This window comes from Leptosomus discolor, chromosome 1 (genome assembly GCF_034619465.1).
Source record: "Leptosomus discolor isolate bLepDis1 chromosome 1, bLepDis1.hap2, whole genome shotgun sequence".
In the NCBI taxonomy this organism is placed as follows: Eukaryota; Metazoa; Chordata; class Aves; order Leptosomiformes; family Leptosomidae; genus Leptosomus; species Leptosomus discolor.
This window is the reverse complement of record NC_141391.1, coordinates 110,877,589-110,898,751: the sequence shown is the minus strand read 5'-3', so window position 1 is coordinate 110,898,751 and position 21,163 is coordinate 110,877,589. Positions and strand designations below refer to the sequence as shown.

At 37.3% G+C, this 21,163-nt stretch overlaps 1 protein-coding gene across 1 annotated transcript; it reads right to left on the bottom strand.

The window, feature by feature from the left end:
- Nucleotides 1-380: 380 nt before the first annotated feature.
- On the bottom strand, nucleotides 381-20,095 carry LIPI (lipase I). The gene is made up of 10 exons (XM_009951912.2): nucleotides 20,047-20,095; nucleotides 16,271-16,647; nucleotides 14,513-14,621; nucleotides 11,875-11,976; nucleotides 10,329-10,418; nucleotides 9,027-9,194; nucleotides 7,348-7,440; nucleotides 4,807-4,918; nucleotides 4,263-4,436; nucleotides 381-476 (listed from the first exon to the last, which is right to left on the bottom strand). The coding sequence occupies exons 1-10, from the start codon at nucleotides 20,093-20,095 to the stop codon at nucleotides 389-391; spliced, it is 1,362 nt and encodes a 453-aa protein (XP_009950214.1). The 3' UTR covers nucleotides 381-388.
- Nucleotides 20,096-21,163: the final 1,068 nt, after the last annotated feature.

The window sequence follows — 21,163 nt, the reverse complement described above, 5'->3', positions numbered from 1 at the left end:
CAGATAATTATATTTCCATGTAAAAGCCATTACAAATAATAAATAATTAAATATATGTATGACTTGACAAATAATGTGCCAGGATTATGCAGATAATTCATATTTAATTCAGTAGTTGCTTCACTGCTAACAAATAGTAATGAATAGACCATTGCATGTTCTCCACCATGATACATTTTCTTTATTCAAATTTCACATATACACAGATACCTGAACTTTTCAATTAATTTCACCCTAAGGCACTCAGAGCAAGTAATGCATATTACCAAGTAGACTCCTGAAAATAAATCTAGCTTATCTCATTTCCTATCTTACTGCAGTATTTATCCTGAGGAAGAATCAAAATGCCACTGCTGTAAGAGAAATTAAGTTAGGAGAAGCTCTCTCTTCATGTACCCGTCTCTGGGCAAGGGACAGGTTTGAAGGTCATTTCAGTGTTCTCCATCAGTACAAAATCATATCTGCACAGCTGCAGCCTACAAAAGCAGAAAAAGAAAAAAATCTGCACAACAGAAAAAGTTAACAGTAATAGAAAAATATTGCAGTATTCAAATTATCAAATCTCCAGTATTTACCACCTCTCAGAGATGGTACTCGTGACAAGAAGAAATGTCTTCTTGTCCAAGTAAACTCCGTTTTACGCATTACTGGAGTAGTTTTGCCAGACTGAACAACAACCAGGGTATCAGCTGGATGATACAAATTGGCATGAGTAAGAAGTGTACCACATTAGTCTGAAATACGAATACATCCATTAAAGCTATTAATTTGCATTTAGAACAATGGTCCAAGAACAGCCCAATTCCTGTTAACACTACGCCTGAATGATTTATTTTGAGTTCCCTAGGTATGAAAGTTTTTCTGCTTTTATTCCACAAAGAAAAGTAGAAAACCACATCATAGTATCTTCCAACTCTTACAGTTGCAATGACAGCATGTCTAAGAAAGTATCATTCAAGAGAGTAATTTGTCATCTGAACCTAGAAAACTCAGAACTCCATAATACTAAATGAACGCATACAGAGGTCACAGAGGGAGTCACAAACACAAAATCTTACTTTTTGACATCAACATAGATGCTCTCCCTTTTAGAGCAGAGGCAAGTAATAGCTCTGACCTTCATGCGCTACTATAGATAGATGGTGAGAGCTGGCTTGAACAGGCAAATGACTAGCATACCCTCTGATGCCACCTCTAAGGGCATACAAGCTATGATACTTATTTTGTTTAAAATTTATCTTCTATGTTGCTTTGAAATCACAGATGCGGCTATCCAACACAATCCACCTCGGACGGGGATGTAGTGTCTAGTGAAAGAGCTAAAGCACAAAGCCTGAGAAAGAACATCCTGCCAGGCACTTCTGTTGTTGCCCATTAGTGTGAGATTTCCAACCAGTCATGGCTCCACCCGTCTATATGTGAACGGACCGTTGGGTTTCTATATAACAATTTGAGGCCTTTTAAGGTCCGCACAAAGCTAAGACAGTAGATTTTATGACTAAGAAGATCAAGACAAATTCTGACATTCTGTATAACGCAAAGCACAGAATTTCATCCTGTCCTTCATCCACAATTCGTTTTGATTTTATTTTCATGGCTTACTATTATATTATTTTTGTAGAAAGAGAAAAAAAGACATAAAAGCACATAAACTACCAGCATTTTAAAAGTCCTTATAGAAGACTGTGCAAGAATTCACAGGACAAATTTCTAACCAGAACAATGTAAGATTATTATATGCATCCATTTCCTGCATTGACTTTCTTTTCTCACGTATCAATATGATGCTGTATTTCAGCACATTTGCAACAGTATTTGCAACACAGCAGCACAATGTGTTAGCATAGCCAGAGCTCCAACAGCAGTCATCACCTGGGAAGGGCTCTACCACAGAGTACTCAGTACTTAGACAAAACATAATGATGAATACTAGAAATAACAACATATGGTTTCCAACCTACTGTATCTCATTTGAAGCGCAATCCATCTAAGCTTGTGTTTATTGAGCACCAGGAGAGCAGCCCTGAGCGAGGAGCAGGTTCTCCGGTTCACCAATAAGGAGCAGAACACAAATGATTTTTTTGTTAGGTGAGGCTTCTCTGCTGTCTGCTAAAAAGCAAGGGCATACCACACTCTCTTGTTCAGTAGAGGTATTAATAAGGTCTTAATTTTTATTACTCTTGTTCTTCTTTTGGTTAAAAAAAAACCAGGTGGCTGGGCTAAGTAGCTTTGAGACCTTCACCTTCCCCGTCAACTGAGTTTGAATTGACTGACAGGTTCAAAAGCTTTTTGGGAGAACTGACAACTGGACACACACATGTTAGGAAAGCTTTCTGGTTTTATGGGTGAGCAGGAAAGATTTAGCTTAGACACCAGAATAAGAATCTGAAAATTATATGTACCTTTTAGCACTCCCACATTCACATACCATCTGTGTGAATAATGGACAAGCCCAGTGGACAATTGTCGGTGATATTCCCCAAATTCCCACTGTCTGCCATTAACCCAGATCCGGGGAGACTGAGAGGCCTATTCTCTTTAGTCCCTGCACCTGTCCCCTGTTTTTTACCTACTACTTTGTCATATGAATAATTTAAATATTTTTAACGTAGTTTCCAGTTGATTATTCTGTGTTCAAGTAATTATTGTAATTATGTGTAACTGAATAAGGTAAATATAGGTAGTTATAATTACAACGAGTATTTATGTAATTATACCAACCAATAGTGTTATAACATCTGCGTTTAAATTACCTTCACCTGCTGATTCAACACACTATTTTCCATTTCTACCTAAAAGTATCTAATGTGCCTATATGACTGCTATCTGATGAGGCTCCATATGAAGGACTTTAACAGATCTTATATTAAAGCAAATCAAGTGCATCTTACTTTAAAACTAACACAAGTCAGAGTAACAGGAATGAAAACTCAAAACCAGTAAGGGCTGTTCACCAAAAATCTTCCTTATTTGCTAGATCAATATCTGAAAAAGTCCTGAATGCTGATAGGCTTGCATGAAATGTATCTTCGGATTTACCACCATTGGGTTGAGAAAAAAAATTTGCAATATGATTTAGAACTTTGACCATCTCTCATCACCAAATGCTTTTAAGTAAAATCACGCCAGTTCACCTGAGAGCTTGAGACTTATGGCCTTCAACAAGTTAATAAAGTCTAATGTATATACATTCTGGGGTTACTACTTTGATTACTGAGTGTTCTGGTTCTTCCTAAGTCTCTTCCACCCCTCTCCTCCTCTTTCGCAGTAAAAATGAAACAGAAGATTAATTTAACAAGGTTTCATAATTTTTTACAAAGTGTCACACCCAATTCCCACTAGGTTATTATGATATACCAAAACAGAAAGCCTTAAATGTTATTTCTCATGTTAACAAAATATACTGACTTAAGACTTACTCATATTGTAATATTATTCCCACTCATTACTTATTTGATAACCATTATGAGGTTTTATTTTAAATTCTGACTTTGTTGACTCTGCCATTCATATACAGCAAATAAACGTAACAGTTCTAAAATAAGGTACTGTTGCTACTCCTGGATATTTCTTACCTATTCCATGTAATATGTTATTTTCACAAGATGCAAGTGTGAGATTTAATTGCTAGTGCTATTGTACAAGTAACTCTGGAGATCTAAAATAGGAACATTTTTTTAGTATTTAAAACCAGAAAAAATTAATAAAAGCTTAGTAATGACACTTAATTACCATAAAATGCAGATGATTTCATTTTAAATGTAGGCAAGCATAGACTGTGTTTTGGTCTTGGAAGGTCTTTACCTTCAGCAACAAGACCAAAAACCTATTCCAGTCACACAAGTAGCTGAAGCGCTCCATTTCGTATTTGAGTGTGAAAAGCTGCATACGGATACATGATTAAAATCAGAAAAGTGCTTAATAACATTTATCTTCTGGAAGACAGCTTAACCATGCAGGTGAAGTCAGGCTGGTCCTCACAAGTGGTCCCTGAAAACCCATTGTGACCAGAGAGCAGCAGCAGCCTGCTGTAACAATCAGCACGCCTGACATCTACATGTACAAGGATGCTGTGCACTAAATGTTAATGTACAGAGCAGCTCTTCCACACGATAAATTTGATCCTAGGTAGGATGAGAAGAATATTCATGCATGTAGGAATATGCGGTTAAAAAAAATCAATAGAGGGAAATACACATTTCTGATGAAACATCCCAAGCAGTTTAGTTGATACACAACTTTGATACGTGACAAACACTTACCTTTCTGGATTATTAAGAGATTTCAGCCTCATCTGGAGAATCCTGAGCTTGTGTTTGGGGCCTATTAAAGTCTTCGTAGAAAAGGTCAAGGAAATTCTTGATATTTTGTCAAGGTCTTGGTAAAATCCAGTTAGTATTTTGACTCTTTTATATTGCTGAAATGTTGAAGCTTCACTAAAGAAGAATATTATTTCTAGTCAGGGTTTTGTTAGCTGAGTAAAATTCATTATTGCTAAGCATTATTATTAAGATCAGAAATCTTATAAGATGTACCGACTCTGAGCTTTCAGAACAAGTCCACCTGGAACTGGATTCAAACCAGTACCATGCAAGGACCTGGGCTGGTTCATAAATGGAAAGAGGATCATTTCAGTCTGAGAAGCATTGCCTCTGACACAGAGCCATATACAGGAAAAGGAGCTGTGGTCAAGTCTTAACAACCTCGTATTTTTTTGACTTACAAGTTAACAAGTTAAAAGGTTTAGGAAATTCAGAAAATTAGTCCTATAAAGTGATAAAGATTTAGAGACAAAACACAACATACCTATTCATCTCTGATTCTACTGTGTTTCCAGAATAATCAGTTATTTTAACTTTAATGAAACCTCTCCTAATGCTTTTATTCCAGGTAGTAATGTCCAGTAAGTAGTTGTACACTGCAAAAAGAAATGGGAAGTAATAAGATTCAAAGAATGACCTCAACAGGATACAGTTGTTATTATCACCCTATTAAAAGTACTCACTGGCTGACGATAGGAATAGTGACCAGCTCAAAGCAGAATAAGAAGGCTATTGACAAAAATTAACTTCTACCAAATGGCTACTTGGAGTTCTGTGTAATTAGTGTATCATTTCCTCCAGTTCTTACATAGAAAGGATTTGCATCAGAAAGCTACCATCAGAATTAGCATGAACAGTTTGACCTGCCTAAGGAAAAAAAAACAAACGCAAAATCAACCCCAAATAGCATCTTCAGGTTTTGGCAAGCTCTGCACAGAGGTGATATTTTAGCTATTAGTGTAACAACACTATCACATTACCCACGAATGTGACATGTCCAGAGAGCTGAGGTGCCTTGGCAGGGAGAGGGAAGGGACAATCATTGGTACAAGCTTCACGTATAGGCAAAGTGGGCAGTTAGCTAGGTGAGCAGATTAATCAGGTGGTAAAACCTGAAGAGAGACAGAATTCCTAAGCCTTGCTTGCCCAGCAGGTGCGGCAGTACAGGTCCTCCAAGCACCCTTCCCTCAGAGAAGTCAACCTGCCAAATCCTCTGTGTGGATACTAGAAAAACTGCATGGGGAACAATGAGGAAGAGGAGAGGGATCTGATTGCTCTCCCATGCTCCAGCCCTTTCTACCCCACCCCTGGAGGGCCCAGGGCCTCAGGAAAGCAGGCTGAGTACCTGGGGCTGGCACCCTCTGTGCACTGTCATGGAGCTGACCTGCTCTGCTCTGCCCTGGGAAACCCTGACCTGGCCTTCTACCACACTTGTGTAACCATCACCAATACTATAACTGTGCTCTGGCTATCCAGAAGAAACACAACTTTACTACTCCCAAAGCAAGGAAGCCAATGCAAACTTTGTGTGTGTGTGTGTGTGTGTGTGTGTGTGTGTGTGGCATGCTGCTTTTTAACATTCTTTCCTAAAAGACCAAGCCTCACCTTGTATGAAAAACTTGTCCTGCTCAGGTTCACAGTTTCAAATATCTAAGAATTAAAATAAGGCTTTAGTTAATAAATACCCTCTTTTTCAGACTGGTTTAGTAGACTCATTTATCTTCTTGACTTTACATATTTTCCCTTAAATTTATGCTGTCATTACAATGTTTCTTATTCCTCTCCACATGCCTCCTCCTATGTTTGGCAATATTTCTCCCCCTCTTTTCTCTCTTCTACCACCCCCGTCCCAGAATACTATACATAATATTTTCCTTCTGCAGTGTACCCTTTCCATCATCAGAATTCTGCCTAGTTGGATTTTTGATGAATGCCCAGATTTTAATATGTGTGAGAGTGAAAGCAAAGCTGTATTTTTCTGCTAGAAGAATGAATGAGACAGACCTAGTGGCTTCTGCAGCCTTGACAGCATGGGAGAGCAAAGCCCAAGGAGACAGGAGCAGGGGAGAACAGTGGTAGCAGGTTTGGGTTGAGCTGAAAGACCACTGGGGATAGGAGTTATTTTATGCAAAATCCATCACATCTTCATTAACCTCTCCTTGGCCCTTTGGAAGAAACAGTGATGTAAGTAAGCATGACTACCACTATAAAAATAGCTATGCAGTGCCTGGTCACAAAACTTGCCAAGATGATGGAAAAAAGCTAATGGGAACACTTGATTCCACTTGAATTCCCTGTAAGCCTATCCCCATATCCCAAACCAAAGAACCTTAAACATAACCAGTTAGAAGAGTGTGCTAACATTTGCTTATGGAAGTAAAGTCTGTTAATAAAAACAGAAATTGGATGAGAATCTAAACTGGATCTCTACATGGATAGGTAGAGACCTAAACTGTTGTAGTTAAAGCCCATGCCAAGAGAATTCATTCCCATAGAGTATAACCCTGAAACAGTCAGGTAAGTTTTCCTTCCACTGTTTTATTCCTAGGGAGACAAGGACTTTCAAAAGCTGGAGTAGCTTTAGTTGACTGTGGGATGCTCTCCTCCTGGGGTGGAACATAGATGTATGTCTTTTTTGTCCCCCCAGCCAGGGCAGTTTCACTTTCCATTTTTGCTCTCTGAAAATGGCAGCAACGATCCCATTTAAGCAGGTTCTCTCAGCGCAGCTTTTCCCCCGTCACTCGATTCTCATTTTCTGGCTTCCTTCTTCCTCTTGGCAGTCCATCCATTACTTTTAAAGTCACATTTCTTTCTCAGTTCACTTATTGCTTACTCTTCTGCCACAATCATTCTTCTTCTTCCTCCAGTCTGTGAACTGACACTTAGCTCATGGTTTATTACACCATTTCACACAGCAGCTAACAATAACTTTCTACTTTCAACATGCTTTCACTCCAGATCATCTAACAAGTAACAGCCATAACATTTCATAAAGAGTTTGTTATGTATGTATTCAGTCACTCACCGCAGAATGGGTCTTGGTCCGAGGTATCAAAATAAGTTTTCGTTGGTGAACTCTTTGGGATTAACTGTTCTTTCCATCTATCAGCATAATAACCTGAAATCCAAAGTTTAAGTATTTCATTTGAGACATTTAGCAAAATCATGATACGCATATAATTACACAAAAGAAATTCACTCAAAGTGACAGATTTGGCTTTAATTTTCTTAGAGATTCTTTGAGAAAGTAAATTGGAAAATGTAGGAATCCCCTGAGTATAATAGAATGTAGTATGCAAGTATTTCATTCTTCTAATATATTATTATCACTAAAATTGTCATAATGTAGCAGTTGGAATCTATTTATCTAGAGTATTAACTCAAAAAAATAGTGCTTATAAAATCCTGCAGAGGTAATAGAAACAAACCCAAAAAAGTAGCCCACATATTTGCAGAGAACAGTTACAGAACAGCTTCACTTTAAGTAAAATTTCTTCCTTTCTTTTTCGAATCATTATATATTTTTAAACCCTTTAGTCTATAATTGTGGGTATTATTTAATAAAATGTTAGATACTCTGTAAACCTCCTAAGCTTATAGATGTAATGTAGAAAGAACTTTGGCTTATACAATTCTATGCTTATTATCTTTGGGGCTTGATAACAGTTCTTGTTTCTAAAATGGCTGATACCATTCTCTCCCTCTTGATTTCTTTACCTAGACTGGGCAACGAGGACTAGTTCCAGGCTTCAGAGCTGGCACTGCAAGGCAGCAAGCAGGAAAGCTTGCAGTAGAAGGAGGCTGCTTTTCCCCTCCGTTCCCAGATTCAGCTGCCTGCCATTTCCTCATGGGTTTCATGGTTATTGGAAAAAAAAAAAAAAAGGTGGCAACTGACTGTTCAAATATTTCTCCACCTCTAGCTCGGGCATTCTGTGTAAGTGCATCAAGTATGGCTAATAACCACGCTGGGGAAGTCCTGGAGTCTTTCTGCCCTACTATAATGTCCCATTATGGTTGGGCTTTATTATAAAATAACATACAGATTTGCCTATCTATGCTTTTTCTTCAAACCTGATCTAACTAATATAGGGTGTAAATCCTAATATAAGGATGTAAAAAAGACAAGGTACGAATTGAAAGTTAACTTCTAAATATTTAAAAAATTTCATTCTTAAGAAAACCCTGCCAACTAGGAAATGCTCACACTGTTGTAGCTCTTTTCAAACTGTCCCCAGATCCTCTCTAAAAGCAATAAAACCCCAAACAACTAAAACCCTCTTCAAATAAAAGCTTGATTGCAAAAGAAGAGCCAGAGAAATCATGAAGTTGCTATAAACATTATTACTCTTAAATAAAATCCACAGGTACTCTAGGGATGGTAACACACTGTCAAAGCCTAAAGTGGTAAACTACATAGAGGCAGTTTCTCTTTAGAAAGGAAATACACTGTGAATCCATTTCAGACTGGAAAGCATAATGATCAAAGATTAGGACCATTTAGCACCTGTGTCTAACAGAGATAACTATAAAGCAGACAAAGTCATAAACTTTAAACTACTTTAAACAGTATGCAGTTGTGCACATGATCAATCCCTACAGATCCCTTAACATGATACTAGAGATGTCTGGAGTAGCCCCAGAAAGAGCTAGTTTGGATTTCCTGGAAAATCTCAACCAGCCCAGAGCAGATACTGTAACGCTTACCCAGTACTGGACAAGACATTGGCTGGAAAGCTTCGCAATCAACACATTTTCCTCTCTTGTAATCCAAGTAAGAGTCACAAGGGTATGTTATTATGTTGCATCTTCTTTTCAAAGATGATAAGAAGAGGAAGACAGATCTTTGATGGTCACACTTAAAATACTGAAGTCCTTCAGGAAAGAAAATCAAAATATACAAAGAATATGTAAACATTTTTCTTTGTGAAAGAAAAGTTATCAAAGTAATCCCATTTACCTGAGTCATTCCTAGTTAGCCATACTTTTATTCTCTGGTTAGTTGACCAACAAGTGTGAAAAATCGATGCACACACAAGACAAGAAGAAATTGAAGACTGTTTTGAATATTACAGGAACAGAGAAAAGTCTACAGGGTTTTATAGGCAAGAAATAGTCTACTAAGTCTTATCAAATTTACAGACTTTTTTGTTATAAAGCATGAGTCTGAGTCAAAATTTGCCTTGTTGCACCCAGTGCAGAACATTTTGGCGGAAAAATTACCGTGAGGAACACTTCAGAGATTCTTCTCTCTAGCTTTTTGGGGTAATAAATTCCTTCCTCTCCTAGCAACGTAAACTATGAGAATTGAACAGATGAAGATGATCCTGAGTCTTAAGGGATTCTCCCATACTCACAGACACACCAGTGGAAGCTTTTGCAGCAGCTCAAATTTGTAGCAGCACTGTGCAGATTAGTAATAGAAACATAGACAGACATAAACATATCAAAAAAGAGTAAACAACAACAAAAAAAAGGGCAGCAACCTTGCCTAAGATTTAGAGATTGAAATAAGCAAAATTCTGCAGCAGAAGTTCATGTCGCATAACTGTTTTCATACCGCAGCTAAAAGACCTGTCCAAAACCTAGTTCATCATCGCCAACCAGGAGGAACCTAAGACACAGTAAAGACTTGAAAGCCTTGCCTTCCATGTCATACGCAAGTGACCCTGTCCAAATCACCTGGACACAAACATCTTCCTCCATGCCTAGCCATATATAAACACAGAAAAATAATGATCACTATGTGCAGATTGTATAGATAATACAATAACATAATTTCATCATACCATTAATGGAATATGTATGTTTATAGGAAAACCTTTATTTAAAAATAGATGTCAAATGTCCTTGTTATTTCTTATTTGCTGAGTGGGGATAGAAAAGAAAGAAATCAACACCCTCAGCTCCCATATTACCGAATATGTGCAGTGTCCATTGAATTCAGTTTAACCTTTTTTGATTTGATTGCAAACTCTTTTCTCATTTATTGAACACATTTTCATTTACCACTGAATACTGTTTGCGGACAACCAGGCTGATCCATTCCTCCATTTGGATAGAAATCAATGGTTCCTAAAGGTTTCTTGAAACCTAGTGCTAAAGTAAAAACATCATGAATCAAAAAAACATAAACACAATTATGTGGTCAATTATTTACCATAGCATTCATTACAAAATAACATGGAGGTCTTAAAGAAAATTTTTGCAATTCTACTGTTCTTTTGTTCTGTAAATGGAAGTAATGCTATGAGTTAAAATCTATGGTTTTTTTTTTTTCTTTTTAAGGAGATTATACATATGTAAAATGCTGTAGACAAATGTTTACAAATTTGTGTAAGTTTCCTACTGCCACAAAGGAAAAAGGAAAGAACAGAAGCAACTAGTGCTGTACCTAAGACATTATTTACACAAAGAAATTTATGAAATTTATGTTCTTTTCAGCAATCAAAATTCTTTCCCAATACAATTTTCATTAGAGTAAGATTTTCCATTTTTTGCACAACACTGGATTCTAGGCGATATTAATATAAACAGTATATCAAAGGAGAAAAATCTGTATCTGTCCTACAAAAGACCATGAGTAAGATTTAGCTCAGTCTGCCCTACCTTCCTTTTTATCACACATTATCTTTATTCACATAATTGGAACATTACAAAAATTGGTATTTTACAGCTTCATATATAAATGTGTATAGTAAAATGCTTAATTTTTAATATTATTAAAGAAACTGATATGAAACTACATAAATAATGGGACAAGTGTGGTAGGTTTAAAAGGTTTACTTATGGTTTTGAGAAAAAAATTAAACCAGATTATAGCATGGATGAAGCAGACTTCACAATGTTCTTCATTTAACCTTACAATGATGCGATTTAGAATTTTAAGCAGTGGATCTGTAGTGTACTAACATGATACAGCTGAGACTGGCTGTCTCAAAAGGGACTAATTCAGTGATAATGATGTGCTTATGACCTCTATGTTCATACACACTAGCACAGCAAAAGGATATTTATGCTAAACTATTTTGCAGAGAGCAATATCATAAATTAATGCAACAGGCACACTTTATTCAATGTGCAGACTTTTTTTTTTTATTATTTAGAGGGAATATACTGTAACAAAGACATGAACAACAGTGGTTTAATTGCTACCTTTGCATGACATTAAATGGACTGATGACTACATGCTTATCTACATATGCCTTCAGTTAGCTATTGGACATAAAAGTTATTTCAATAGTTTCAGCTTCAGTCATGAAACTTCATTCCCTCTGTAACATGGGTACTTGTGTCAGAACTGAACAAAACAGCCCATCGTTGCTTAAGTTATTAGCCAAGGTGAGTTTGAATTTCTTGATGAATAGGCATAATAACATGCAGTATGATTTAAAAAGTGTAGACACTTAGAAAGCAACAGCACAGGAATCCACCTGATAACACAAAATACACTTCTGCAGCACTATTTGGATATTACTGAAATAGCTTATCCCTTCTCTTTTGCTTTCCTGCCTTTCCTCAAGCTGAAATAGGAAAGTTAAGGCTATGTCATTACCATCAGTATCTGAATGGATTACATCAACAAACTGTGCATCGGTATGATCCAGTCTCCCCTCTGGTGGTTCTCGAGTGAATGAAGGGCCTGCTGGATCAAGTCCTAAATGAAAATAACACTAGCATTACAAAACCTGGGGTCTGTTTCTACAGATGTATACAAGACAGACATTTAAGCATTATTCATCAATGACTCTTCCTTTTCTTGGGATAATACTAAAAACAAAAACCAGCACAACTCTTCTCGTTTCCATTCTTCAACTTGCTAAGCAAACAAGGGTTCCTACCACAAGTCATCTTTGAATTTCTCTCTTTTCCTAATTAGTTGTGCTCATCTCCCAGTTCTCCAGATGAATTTTAAGTCAACAGCACTAGGGATCAAATCAGGAGAATTAATTTCATCCTTTTTCCCAGAAAATACCATACCTATTACATACTTCATAGAAACAAAATGCACGATGTAACTACTCTCACCACCAGAATACAAGATGAAGACATCTTGGATGGAGACAATTTCAAACAAGCCCAAATCATTCTATCAGTTAGTGTTGAAATTACTTACAGAAAATAATTGTTATATACAACTAAGTGAAATACTAGTTTTTGACCACATTTCATTCAGGAAGTTTAGAAATCTTATAGTCAAATCAAAACCCAGCCATGACAGAAGAGATTCCAACTGAGATCCACAAAAAGCACTTTATATCAAGGAGGAGGGGATTTGGGTGGCAAAGTATTTGAAGAATAAACACTGCATATCCTCATTCATTTTAGGGATAGGGAATTACTCTTGTGCAGCCCTGAAGCCTAATAATTTTCAAGATGGCAATTTTTGTCCTTCACGGGAAAGCGAAATTGTTAGCTGAGGTTTGCTCTGCTCCTATCTTCTTGACAACAAAAGCATAGGAAAAAAGGGGAAAATAAAAAGCAGCAAAGATGGAAAATACAACTGTCAAGGCAAAACACATTCCTACACTTAACTGACTCCTAATTACATTCTCACTGACTGAGAGATAGGGACAGCGTATGACCTCAGATTATTCAAATTTGTATTATGAGTTAACTGGCAGATGTGCTTTAAGAACCAGTCTAGGAAGGTTCTCTCTCAAGATCAAGATAGCCAAGTCCTAAACTACCACAGAGGATCACGGAATGCCAGGAATACACATTCATAGTACTCCATGTCACAAAGGTCATTGTCTTAGTCCACTAATTCCTTTTATATTTCTGAAACCTCCAAACAGTGAAGAAGAAAATATCTTTTTCTTTTTTTTTCTTTTTTTTTTTAATCTCATTTTTCCAATATCAGTTTGGGCCACAGCCTCAACTTGTTTGAAAGAAAAAGTATCAAAACAGTCGCATAAGAGGTTATGAGCTTATTCAATCTTTGCCTTTATTCATCTATATCTGTAATTATAAGAAGGTGATTGAAACATTTCATATAATTCCATTTAACTGTGAGCATTTAGGTTCAGAAATTACATGGATCTACTAGCTCCCAGTTATTGTACAGAGAGGACACAGACCTGCTAGCCTAGCATTGCAATCAAGATTGTCCCCAACCAGTGATGCCGACAAACTCTAAAGAATCGCGTGAAGTTGAAATAAGTATTCTTAACCAAAGGAATATAGCTGGAGCCTATCACAGAGAATGCTCTGACTTTCGGATTACTGTATGAATAGGGGAGGAGTCTCTAATTCCCTCTCTTAAGGCTGGCTACTGGCTCCTCTTACATTTTGGGAAAAAAATTACATTAAGTACTCTGAAGAGAGGGTTTGGAGCTATGAATCTCAAGGAGAGGTAACTGCCTCCTTTCAGCCTAAAAACAGCTGCTCTCTTAAATCCTAAACACTATCAGGATCCAACAGTCCCTTCTCCCCTTAGCACCTTTTCTGATAAATTAGTCAGCTGCCTTGTCAACACAGTAGCTGCAGGGAGTTTTGCTCTTTCATCAAAAGAAGTTTCTGGAGCCCGTGCACCCAAGTCAGCACCGTGGACTCTGCCCTAGGAACCAGCATCTAAAAGTCAATCCTAAACTTTGTGCAACCCTAGTCCTGAAAGAATTACCCACATGAGGGTACTCCAATTTTCACTATATGCACCGCTCCCACAGATGACAATGCTGACTATGCAACAAGTATGAGGTAAGATTTGCAGTATCCATACGCAGGTTGCACGCCTGATTTAAGCTCCCTGTAGCGGATAGCCCAACATACTGAAGCCTACACCATGTTCAGACGTCTGAAACTAAAGCTGAAACTAAATCCCTGTGCCTGATTCCTGTGGTTTGACCACGAGCTTTTGAACTTCCCTTCAAAGGGACCTGACTTGCTCCATCAACTAGACAGAAACCCAGGTGGCGTACCATTTAACTTAAGTAGCATTTGGATATAGCACTCAATTTTCATTTGAGAGACTAGAGGCAAATTGGTTGGAAAGTTTCAGCTGTAACTTATGTTCTGAAGGCTAACTTTCACAATTTTCTGAGCTTCTATCAGGTTTACATTTTTACCTTTGTATGCTACTAATTAATCAGTTCTTATTTGTCAATATTTCAGTGCTAGCACCTATGTGATTTGCAGCTATGACAACAATACAAGGTACATCAGAACACATGTATCGGGATTAAAAGCCTTACCTGTAATTCTGCCAAGTTTGCCATTATACTTCTGGCCAACAAAACCAGCTATATGAGCCCCAAGACTAACACCAATCATATAAATGGTGTCAAGAGAAGCTCCACCTACCTATTAGGGGAAAAAAAAGACCACAAAGCCACAACCACACACATGGTTAACTGAACAGACATCAGTAGACTGGTTTAGTTTTCGCTTTTTGTCAGTAGTCTAAGTTATATCTCTAACTTTCTAACTTTAAAAACAAATGGAAATTACAAAGTTCTTTTCAGTTTGCCATACTATACTAGTTAAACAGTGTAGTAATTATGAAAACCTTTGTCTAGAAAAATGTAAAAAGGAAGTTGAGTTACATTTCTTCCAAACTGTCACACTAGTTAGAAGTGGAATACAGGAGAGAAGAGGAAGACACTTACCAGATATAAGAAAGATGAACCAAAACTACGAACCAGGAAAAAAATAAATTGTCCCCCTGCCTTTTCCTTCCAATAAAATAAATTAAAAACACAATACCATTGACAAAGACTTGTGGCACAGAACCACTGAATAATGGTGCCAAATGCACACCTGCAGGAAAGCCTTAAGATGCCCATTCTACAAAGCAGGTAGTATTTAAAAAAAAAACCTACCGAAGAACTCTAAAACAGTATCAGCAGATCTGTTAGAATCTCTGAAAAGTGAGGGAATGGTGTGTGGGATCTGACATATTAATGCATCTCAGAATGAATTAACAAAGGCCTCACGACAGCTTGCAAGTATGAAACGGATAGCTGTGGGACTCAACATACCCCACCAGCATCACTTTGATGACTCGCACACCAGGATTTTACAAGATCGGCCCAAGCATGCCCTGCAGTCATTGTTTTGTCAGGCAGATATGTAACCAGCAATTAACCAAAAATCCGCATCAAGAAAAATCACAAAATACACCTTTTTAACCCACTCTGGATTGTTCTTATAGTCCTATTTTATTTTTCTATTCCGTAACAATATATTTACTGTCATAATTACAAATTGTTACTGCTATATCTTGTCCCAGAGGGCAGATTCTGATAGGCTTTCTCTTATTCCACCTCAGCCTTTCTCAAAATGCTATGTTTTTTTACTTCAATTCTACATGAATATGTTCTTACTGAACAGCACTCAAAATTTCAGAGAATGACTGGGAAAAGGAGTGGCAAGAACAGAAGAAAAATCAAACGATAAATCTAACAATGGCATAAATGAGATGATAACATGTTTTGATCATTTGATTAAGCCACAAAACTAAAGCCCAGTTAAGACCACTGGCATCAACAATTCTTTCAGCAACTCCCTCTGGAATCAAGAAGTTTATATGATTTTGGACAAATATTTATATCTCTGTCAGTGACTTCTTTTTAATTTAAAATCTTTAATTATAGTAGTTCAATAGTGAAAAGAGTAGTGTAATGTTTTTGTAAAATTTTAATGCTGCTATTTGAACATCTCTCATTTTATCTCCTCAATGGCACATTCACTCTTTCCAGAAGACCTGAAACTTCCAGGTGGCTAAAGAAATCAGATGCACTGTGAGACATACTTCAGTGAAAGGGAAATAAGAACTCAGGTGGAGTTAAAGATATGCAGTAATAACTGCATGAAAAGTTACTAAATACTTTGATAAAGAAATGTCATTTTATATTGTTCACTGGGCTTCTCTTTAGACATATTTTAAATAACCATTCCCACCCAAACTATGCTATTTAAACTTATTCAGAACAGATGTAACTCTGCCTTACCAGCATCTGGTCAACATAGTTCTTCAGTATTTCTGCAACTTTTCTGCAGTTTTCAACAGCAGTTATATAATTCACAGTTGTAGCACCACGATTCCAATCTACTATAATGAGATTAATATCCTCTGAAGACAGTAAAAGCTCCTTTATGTCACCTAGCCATGCCGGTGGAGATCCCGTTGGTCTAAAGCCGTGAATAACAAAGACAATTTTCTTGGAGGTATTAAGGTACTCAGATGCAGTAACATTGTGTTCAATGAGTCTCTCAGAACAATCTGAATTTTCCCTTGTGTATAGCAGTAGCTGGACTTGGAGTTCTGTTCCAGACAAAGCATTGCCTATATTAAGATCTGTAAATTCAGGACATTTATTCTCCTCATCTGAAAAAGATGAAAATGTTAGACAGTCATTTGATGAGTTAGACTGCCTGAAAAACCACCTTTTCACTTTTCTTTTCACATTTTTCCATTAAAAAGTCAAGAACTCCAGGCCCTTGCAATGAGGTGCCAGAATGTGCACTGAACAAGGAGACACAGTTTAACTAATGATTGGATGAGGGGTAATGGTTTTAAGCTAGAAAAGGGTAGATTTAGGTCGGACATTAGGAAGAAATACTTTAATATGAGGGTGGTGGATCACTCGAAGAGGTTGCCCAGAGAGGCAGTGGAAGCCCCATCCCTGGAGACATTCAAGGTCAGGCTTGAGGGGGCTCTGAGCAACCTGACCTAGCTAGAGACGTCCCTGCTTATTGTAGGGGGGTTGGACTAGATGACCTTTAGAAGTCCCTTCCAACCCAATACATTCTATGATTCTATGATCCTATTTCTCTGCAGATACCACTATGCTTCTCTGAGCCCTTCAAATACAAAATTAACTTTTCTAATTGTTCCTGAACCATCTATTTTCTCCATAACAAATACTAACTACTAGTCAATGTTGATAAGATCTTTTGCTTAACCACGAAATCTAGGTTCTCAGAACTTTTTCACAACTAGTGTGTGTTGTATAAACAGGAAGACCACTGTGGTTGTTTCTTCCTCTTTCGGCCAGGGTGTCAAAGTCGCCAATCCTTAGGCCTTATTGCTTGATCTAGCAGTACGAAACAGTTGCCTGACAGTACAGGATGACCCAGAATCCTTCCCTAATTTTTGACCACCATAAGGACACCATTACCATGAAACGAAGAAAGAAGAAACAAAGGATCCTGTTCTAAGTTTGAAAAAATAAGCATCTCTGATGTCAATATACATAATGGCAAAAGAAAAACTCGTATTTAGCATTTCTCTACTCAGACAGTTATGATATACAAGGTTAAGCTGTAGATCAGTCAGGATCAACAAGAGGATGGAGATTTTCAAAAGAGTCTGAAAAGACTTAATTTTTCCCCTATGTGCTTATCAATGTCAAAAGTTAACGCTGTAAGAAGTACCCTTTGGCTCCTGAGGTCACATTGCATGGATAAGCCACTTTGGGATGCTGGGCACAACATTGACACCTGTCACAGGTCTTCTGTATGCCCACTTCACCTGTGCTATGGTGTTGGCTGGTTTATGGCCAAAGAAATTTGGGCCAATCTTTTGTCTTCTAGTGGGCTACACTACTTTACAGAAGGCTTTTGTCTGATATTTGATGGCACATTTCTCAATTTTCCTGTCATGAGCAACTTTGTAAAAAGAAGAGTCAGTCAGCTTCTAGAAAGCAAAAGTAGGAAGAGGAATAGCGCCTATTCAGTTCCTTAAAAAATAATAAAACAGTAACCTGAATTTCCCAGAATTTTTGAGTTACAGAGAGGCAGTTCTAGCTCTTCTCCTTTTCCCAGCAAGCAGCTAGCAGGCAGAACCGAATCCACCACATTTGCGCATCTGAGATGGACGGACAGCCCTCACCTGTTTATAATGCTGCAAAGGGCAAGTGCAGGGGGTTTACAGAGTATCTGAAAAATTTATTTGACACTATAGTGCAGTTCTAAACAAAGCTAAACAATGTGAAGTACAGCACTTAATATGGTAAAGACACTAATTCACTCAGGGAACTAGATCAATCACCTCTAGGCCAAACCATGTACCTACAATGACTAGACCAGTCACCTCTGGACTGGACATGACAAAAAATAATGGCTATTTCCAAAGCGGAGCAGGGTTGAAGTTACAGAGTGTTAGAAATGGACTGAAACTTCCTGTTTCAAATCGTCCAGAGAAATGTTTCATGCCTATCATCACCTTATGACAATGGCTACAATTATTATGTCTGGGAAAAGTTAGAACTACCTATATTTCAGTATAAATATCACTGTTCTCCTCATTTAGATATTGAATAATTTAAGTAGCTTTTACTGAGGTTACTGGAAAGGTTATTAACTAACTACTGATACAGAAAAGTATCTGTTTCATTGCTGAGACCTAGCCAAGAAGTAGTTCTGAAATCAAGAGATGTTCAGCTGCCGTTGCCTTGAATTTAATTAAAATAATATTCAAGAACCTGGTAAAATGTCATGCATGTGACATGACACTGAGATGTTAATAGAATATGTCACATTTAATCTCTAGTTTTCATATAATGATATACAATAAAACTAGAATGGAAATTCTATTATGCAAATGTCATATACAAAGTTAATGATAAAAACCAGCCACTTGATTACATTTTTGCTATTCAGATTCAAAGAAACATCATGAAACTCTTTAACTTTTGCCTAATATTGTTCTTAAATCCAAGTTTAATCACTGATCCTTATAATTCACTCCTATGTATCTAACATATGAAAGACTCATGCTAAGATATTGCTGAAGTGTTCCTCCATATCCATTTAAATGTTTTGATTTCTTATCATTTGATTGGTAGAAATAAGAATTAATTCTCCTTAAGCCAGTGGAATGACAGTGACATAAAACAGAGACACAGTCTGGTCCATGGAAGTGAGAAATCTATCACAAGGGAATTATCTTAACTGATGAAACCTATTTACTAGCTGGCAAATATCAAAGGGAAGCAACTCCTTTACTTATGTCTGTGAAATGACAGCAGTTACTCTTTGAAAAGTAAATAGAGGAAAAAAAGAAAAGACATTTCTTTACTGTGGAATTAGGTAAGTACTATAAACGGATTTATAGATGAAATACTTTGAATTGTTTAGTGAGGAGTCATTGAGAGGAGGTTATTTGAACTCCTATTTCTGACTGATTACTGGAAGGAATACCCAGCTGCCCTTTGTGCACGCTTGTGGGAGTACTCACAATCACCCTTCTGTACAGTCAGAACATACAGACAGGCGCTAAGCAGTTACATATGCAGTTTAACTCAGCTAATTCTAACTTTCCTGTGTACATTTGTAAGCGTTCTAAGAACCTTCTGTGGTTGAAAAGGGGAAAATCTTAAGCCCACACTGACTTTTTTGTAACTAAATTCTGATATTTAAAGTATAATGTGTAACTTCAAAACCCGTCAACCTATCAAATCAGCAATAAAAACTAAACTTACATTAATACGTTAACACTATTTCACAATTACCTCTTTACTTTGTACAAAGTGCACATACCTAAGTGTGTCTCTGGGCAAAGTCCAGCCAGAGATAAAGTATCAGGCTTTGTTCTATTTACTTTAAAATTAAAACCTACATCTCAGTTTGAAAGTGATCAAATTCTCTTTACTAATCATCTGCTCCATTAGGCATAATTCACAAGGTTTAATCTTTTGGCCAATTTAAATTAAGTAATACTCATTTTTTATGTTTGAACAAAGCCAAGAGACTACATTGCAAAGAATAAGCTAATGGTTCTTACCTGATTTCACCCAGTATATCAAACAGATGAAAAAACACAATTTCAGCATGTGGAAATGGAGAAAAGCAATACGTAATATCCACAGACAAGTGAAAAATCCAGTGTTTCCCTACAGTATGCTAGATTTCTGCCGTAACTGAATGCCACTAATGAAGTGACATGTAGAGTAGGAAGCAGAAAGAAAAGCTGTAGTCAAGCTTCTGCAATTCATGACTCCTCCTATTGAATGACTTCAGTAGGTAGGGTGGTTTCTGGTCTTTAAGGGCTGGGACCGGTTTTTAATCTATTTCCCTCTCTCTTTGGCTATCAGCAGATTTACACGTAAGCCATCATTGCTATATATTACTGACAACTCTGTTACACATGTGGAATTTAGGAACCAGAGTAACTAGAGGTACATTGCATTAGAGACCCACCATGTCTCTTTTTTTAAGTGCGTCACTCAACTGCAATTAGAGGCACTGAGATGGGCAAAAGAAACTTAGAACAAAAGTCATTCTGGTGACAGAAGGGTTTTCTTGCAATAACTTGAAAATAATTCTGAGAACTGTATCTCCACAGATTATTTTTGCACAAAATTATCTTCTGAGCTTTTTCCAAGGAGTCTAATCCAGATTCTCTAATCTAAATCCAGAGATCTGTGAAAGCACTTATATGGGAGAGAGATGGAGCTCAGAGCCCCATAAACCTCACCCAGACACTGACTCTCTGGGTCTTTTGGGTGTGTAACTTCATTCCCTCTGTGTGCCCAACTACAGAACAGATCAAGAAACACTTACTTTTGTGAAGCTCATTTATTTACAGACCAATTCACTGGGTAAATACAAGAGGACAAACATCAGTTTCTCAGCATTCACGCTGAGGCAAAGAGGCAGATAGACTCTGTGTTAGTCAAGTGAAACGTCTGGATGTTTGTTTGCCTATACCTGGCCTCCAATTATTTCCTCTGCAGGAGAAAGAAAAACAAACCATAGCCACTCAAATATCAGAGACATGCATCCCAGAAATGGTTTTTTGCATAGCATATCCTTCACAGTGCTTCTAAACCTAAGGTCTAGGTCTTCTTATTTTCTGTCCACAACAGTTAAGGGTGTGTGTGTGTGTGTTTCATTTACTT

Coding starts and splice junctions, on each gene's coding strand:
- LIPI (XM_009951912.2), bottom strand. CDS start 20,095: ATGCTGAAATTGTGTTTTTTCATCTGTTTGATATACTGGGTGAAATCA. Junction 10,419..11,874: donor AATCCATTCAGATACTGATG/GTAATGACATAG, acceptor TTTTTACTTTAG/CACTAGGTTTCAAGAAACCT. Junction 9,195..10,328: donor TCCGCAAACAGTATTCAGTG/GTAAATGAAAAT, acceptor TCTTTCCTGAAG/GACTTCAGTATTTTAAGTGT.